Genomic DNA, 5,279 nt, shown 5'->3' on the forward strand with positions numbered 1-5,279 from the left:
TTGTAGCGGTGGAAATACTTCCTAATTTGTCTTTCAAAGCCTCGCTGCTCTTTGAATGAAATCAATACACGTTGACATCAAAGTGGATCAACGCCGGATCAACACCTTGGCTAGGTGCGAACTGCACCATGTTATCCATGTAATCCTCTGTTAAGTGTATTCAGTCCATTCTTATTCTAATGGGAACTTGTGTGCCCTTTTTATAAAATCCAAAAAGCCTGGGATTTATTAGGTAAAATAATCAAATGTTTTCCAGTTATTGACTGAAATGAAGCGTGACATTCAGGAGTATTTTATGTTTAACTTTTATTTTAATTAAAACAATATTCATAAATAGACACTCAAGTATTTATACAAGGAGGAGTGAAAAGACATTAAAAGGAATAAAAAGTGCAAACAGACATTTAACATCTTATTAAACAGACTTAATTGTGACAGGTAACCATATAAAGTATTTCATAAAGTTTTGTTTTTCATTTAAGTCCCCGGTATCTCCGTCTAAAGCCGTTCCCATCAGCACCTTCCCTCCTGGCGCAAACATGTTTCACTATAACCTGAGAGCAGTCGTCGCAGTTCACTGTGCAGCACCAGTGGAATTTGCAGTTGCAGCTGCTCACTACCTCCGTGCGCCTCTCTTCCACCTTCAGGCCGCATTCATGGCACAACCTGCGGCAGCTGCGCCTCTCCCACTGGGTTAAACCCTCTCCGTGCTGCACACACTCCCGGCCCTCAGTGCCGTACAGCCCCAAGCTGGTGTTCCTCCTGCAGTAGTCCGGGGAGTCCTCCAGGTAGATGAGCTCTGTCGGCTCGATGCTGCCGAACGCATCCACGATGGCACCTCGGTTGTCCGCGCTGTTGCCAGCCCGCAGGCGCTTTTTGTCGATGTCCAGTTTTTGGGCTTGACTGTGCTTGATCTTCAAGTAGTTGCCGATTTCTCTGAAATCTGACAGCTGAGTCCAGCAGGTTTGGACACTGCAGCTCTCAGACATGCCATGGCATCTACAGATGCGCCTCATCGTTGCCTTTACAGCCTGTTGGAAACCATGCGGGGAAAGTTCATCACTGCCAACGACTTAAAACTATGCAATATCAGATAAATGCGTGTAATGTGAACATAACTTACCAGACGACCAGCTGCGTTATTATGCAGGTTGACAGCAGCCCTGGAGTCCTGACCCGTCTCCTGCGCATCCACGTATTGTTTGGAAATCCTCTCCCCGAAATCCACGTTCTCACTGCAGCCACCCCACAACCAGCCACGGCCGCCTGCGCACAAAAAATTAAAATAAATAGACATACGGTTTACAACCACAACAGGCCACAATATTTTATTCAGAGTGATATACGTTTTTTGCTGGGAACCTCACCAATTTTTCCGTTGTTGGAGACATCGCAGCCGCAGTTGTCAAGGTCTCCCAGACTACAGTTCCTGGTCAGAGTGTACATGACTCCCGCTGAACTGATGGCGTGCACGAAAGAAGTCTCTCTGGTGGCTGTCAGTGGGAGGAAATGGGAAATCACGTTTTATAGCGCATATGCATATTCAAACAATAATAATAATAAATACAATACAAACGAATGGGTATAGATAAACAGTACTATGGTATTTACGCCTTTTACGCATACATTTGTTTATTCTTCAGCATTTTTGGACCTGCATACAGAACACAATGAAAGAACTGTAATCTGTTTACGATCTCAACCTACCGCGTTTTAGTCCTTTGAGCTGGGTTGCACTTTCGGGACAGTTCCATCTGTCCCACGCAAACTGGTGTTTGCACTCCTCTATCCCACTTTGTGCGCCCACCTGCACGCTTCTTGCATGGGTGAGGTAGGCCTGCGGGAAGAGGCAATTTATTTTTTGACCTTATTCACATTTCTAAAACTTAACTTCTCGGAGTGATCCAATCAAGTATTTACTATTTACCTTGGGTCCCGTCATAAGAAAGTTACTCGCCACCCTGAGAGGAAAATAGAGGAGAATGAGATCAATTCCTCTTAAGTGTTCACATATAGAAAAAGCATAGACAGTGTAGATAGTCTCTTACCATGCATGTCCCGGACACATTTTGTATAAAAGAGGCAGGAGCCAAAATAATGAATGCATCATTTTCATCTACAGTGTTAGCCCTCAAAATTGAGATCTAGTTATTTTGACCCTGTGTGCTGCAACTTTCTCTTTTATTTGAGTGAAGAACAGATGGAACTCTTGTTCTTTGTACCCGGGGTCCGAGAAACCTGATTGGTTGACGGGTCCAGGAAACGCCTATATGCGCACATCAAAGGATGGCATAGGCGACAGTTTGATTTTCTTCCCCAAGGCTGTGACACCAGGGTACCAATATACAAATAAAGCAATTATTTGCCACTGACAGATCAGATCGAGTCATCCATATTGTAGAAAAATATTTATTAGGTGACATTTTCAATTAAAATACATAATATAAAATATTAGACAATTTTCAGACTTCACAGAAGACAAACCCAACAAATACGGCCAATTATCCCCTAAACACCAACATAAACGAATGAGCATGCATAGAGAGGTTGGTCCTAAAAAAATCATAAATTGATGTATATACAGAATCAAATCAATGAGCTAAAGTGCATTAAAAGGTGTGTGTATGTGTAATAGTTAAATATGAAAATGGCATTCTTGTAATACACAATGATACAGTCCATAATGATGATACTGGTTCAATGCAACATGTGGTAATTAGTTATTGCGCGCACGGTGCCTGCGCTTCGTTTTATTATGTGGTTTTCTTCCACCTTCTTTACGTGCACAGTAATATTTAGTAACAACTTGCGTGCATTTCTCACACTTCACTGTGCAGCACCAGTGAAACTTGCAGTTGCAGCTGCTGACAACCTCAATGCGCTTCTCCACCACTCGGAGGCCGCATTCATAGCACAGCCTGCGGCAGCTCCTTCTCTCCCACTGGGACATATTCTTGTCACCCTTCAGACACTCCCGCCCTTCTGTGCCCTGGAATCCCAGGCTCTGGTTCTTGAGGCAGTAATCCGGGGAATCCTCCAGGTAAATGAGTTCCGTCCGGGCAATGCTCCGAAAGGTGTGCGCAATAGCTCCTCTGTTGTCTGCGCTGTTCCCAGCCCTCGCAGGCTTCTTGTCCATCTCCAGTTTCTTCGCATGGTCGTGCTTCATCTTCAGGTAGTTGCCTACTTCTCTGAAGTCGGCCAGCTGCATCCAGCAGGTTTGGATGGTGCAGCTCCCAGACACTCCGTGACACTTGCAGGCTTTCCTCATGGTAGCTTTGATTGCCTGCCAAGATAATGAGAGTGTTAGTTGAAAATGAAAACATAAACCCTGCACGACTATTTTTCACTCCAAAACACCCCATTTCTTCCGCTGACCTGGGTTATTGTTACATGTCTGATTTTGAGACCACAGCCCATAAATAGTGATAACAAACTTGAGTGACTCCAGTAATAATGAAATCATATCTTACCAGTCTACCCGCCTCGTTGTTGTGCAGGTTGACTGCTGCGCGCGAATCCTGCCCACCCTCGAGCGCGTCCACAAACTGTTTAGAGATCTTCTCTCCAAACGCCACGTTATCACTGCAGCCTCCCCAAATCCATCCTCTACCACCTGAGGATTCAAAAATGCACATTGTTATTCAACTCGAAATATAAAAGGTCCATCTCACGCAGTTCAGTCTAATTGTAAATAGGCCACTCATAGAATAGAATAGAAATGTACCTGTCTGTCCAATTCTGGAGTCATCGCAGCCGCAGTTGTCAAAGTCTCCCATACTACAGTTCTTGGTAAGCGTGTACATCACTCCGGCCGCACTGATGGCATGGACAAAAGACGTCTCCCTTGTGGCTATAATAAGTGAGAAAGAAAGTAAACCACAATGTTATACTTTGCAATACAATATGGTACCACAAATGCGCAGTGGCTGCAATCAAATGCTCTGCGTAAAAGGCGCGTAAGCCGTGCGTAAAGGCATTAGAATTAAAGGGAAACAATGTTGCATGGGCATATTGGGTGTTTTATCAGTTTGGTTCCAGCAAGGAATTTAAGTTTATGTTTATGTCTCGTCTCCATGGAAGTCAGAGGGCACACATTCGTCCTCTCTGCGTTGATGATTAACTTTGCGCTTCAGTAAAGTTGACAGTTGCTGAAATTTAACTCACTACCACACAACCCCATTGCTGCATGTCATACCTATACACACATATATTATTGCAAATTTCTTACCACTTCGAAGGCCATTGTGTGTGGATAATTGGAGCGTGTTTTCTGGGCAGTTCCACCTCTCCCACGCAAACTGGTGTTTACACTCATGTATTCCACTTTGTGCACCCATTTGCACACTGCTTGCATATGTCAGAAAAGCCTTGGGAGAAAAGAAAAGGGCATTGTTAGTCACTATTCCATTTAGCCAACAAGTAAAGGTTGCAAAGTCCATTAAGAAATCAGCTAATATATTTGATTTGGATACCTCAAAAGAGGTTTTACGCACAATACGTGCCCAGATAGATAGAGACAAAAATGTATTTACCTTAGGTCCAGTCATGAGGAAATTATTCACCGTCCTGTAGAAAGAAAACAAGACAGCCACGTTAATAACAAGTCACTATACCACGAGCAATCAGACATTACACTGTAGAATTTTTAAAAGAATTTTTCCAAAATTAAGCGACATACCAAGCTGATGCAAACTGATCATGATAGGACGTGGACAGAACCATGGCTAGAAGGAAATTCAAAGGTCCCATAACTGCTGTATTCCACAGGGAGGCCTGTATTGTTGTATCACAGATGTGAATGCCAAGAGAGAAGAAGGCAACTGAGGTTGTAGCCAGAGTCTACGCTGATGATATTTATATGGTCTTGCCCCCTTTGATTGACAGATTTGTCCTGCAGGTAACGTTTCACTGTGAAAATGCATGAACGACGGCATTGATTGCCGCCTCCCATAGACAAATAGGAGCCGTCGGTGCATAAGTGCACTTCAAAGAAGTGACGCAGACAGTTAAACAGCCCCTCATTCATTCACCTGTCGTTCCCAGGCTTTAGTTCCTATACACTTTTCCCACGAATTGAAGCAAATTTAGTATATATCAACCCATATGAAGATTGTTACTTAATGTATAATATAATATTAATATATATAAGTTGAGAATATTAAAATGATGCCAGGAGACAAACAGGTGAACATCAGTATGCGCAATAAGGCCATTGTAAAACTACTACTGAGTACTTGACACATATAAGCCTCTATAAGAATATTATAGTGATTGGGGAT

At 43.2% G+C, this 5,279-nt stretch overlaps 2 protein-coding genes across 2 annotated transcripts; both read right to left on the bottom strand.

The window, feature by feature from the left end:
• Nucleotides 1-473: 473 nt before the first annotated feature.
• Nucleotides 474-2,116, bottom strand: LOC118333755 (protein Wnt-8-like). Its single transcript, XM_035669534.1, has 6 exons — nucleotides 2,049-2,116; nucleotides 1,928-1,961; nucleotides 1,708-1,837; nucleotides 1,368-1,493; nucleotides 1,124-1,266; nucleotides 474-1,031 (listed from the first exon to the last, which is right to left on the bottom strand). The coding sequence occupies exons 1-6, from the start codon at nucleotides 2,114-2,116 to the stop codon at nucleotides 474-476; spliced, it is 1,059 nt and encodes a 352-aa protein (XP_035525427.1).
• Nucleotides 2,117-2,716: 600 nt separating this feature from the next.
• Nucleotides 2,717-4,749, bottom strand: LOC118333780 (protein Wnt-8a-like). Its single transcript, XM_035669567.1, has 6 exons — nucleotides 4,679-4,749; nucleotides 4,533-4,566; nucleotides 4,229-4,367; nucleotides 3,725-3,850; nucleotides 3,471-3,613; nucleotides 2,717-3,283 (listed from the first exon to the last, which is right to left on the bottom strand). Exons 1-6 carry the CDS (start codon nucleotides 4,747-4,749, stop codon nucleotides 2,717-2,719), a joined length of 1,080 nt encoding a protein of 359 aa, XP_035525460.1.
• Between the last annotated feature and the right edge of the window lie 530 nt (nucleotides 4,750-5,279).

The sequence above is a fragment of the Morone saxatilis genome, unplaced genomic scaffold, assembly GCF_004916995.1.
Source record: "Morone saxatilis isolate NCDOM2014 unplaced genomic scaffold, NCSU_SB_2.0 Contig22, whole genome shotgun sequence".
NCBI lineage: Eukaryota > Metazoa > Chordata > Actinopteri > Moronidae > Morone > Morone saxatilis.

What these genes read in the sequence shown, in the direction of transcription:
- LOC118333780 (XM_035669567.1), bottom strand. Translation starts at nt 4,749, where the DNA reads ATGGGACCTTTGAATTTCCTTCTAGCCATGGTTCTGTCCACGTCCTAT. An exon ending in CTCCAGAATTGGACAGACAG is followed by an intron (nt 3,614 to 3,724) that starts GTACATTTCTAT and finishes TTGAATCCTCAG; the next exon opens with GTGGTAGAGGATGGATTTGG. An exon ending in ACAACGAGGCGGGTAGACTG is followed by an intron (nt 3,284 to 3,470) that starts GTAAGATATGAT and finishes TTATCTTGGCAG; the next exon opens with GCAATCAAAGCTACCATGAG.
- LOC118333755 (XM_035669534.1), bottom strand. Translation starts at nt 2,116, where the DNA reads ATGAAAATGATGCATTCATTATTTTGGCTCCTGCCTCTTTTATACAAA. An exon ending in GCTCAAAGGACTAAAACGCG is followed by an intron (nt 1,494 to 1,707) that starts GTAGGTTGAGAT and finishes TCCCACTGACAG; the next exon opens with CCACCAGAGAGACTTCTTTC. An exon ending in CTCCAACAACGGAAAAATTG is followed by an intron (nt 1,267 to 1,367) that starts GTGAGGTTCCCA and finishes TTTTGTGCGCAG; the next exon opens with GCGGCCGTGGCTGGTTGTGG.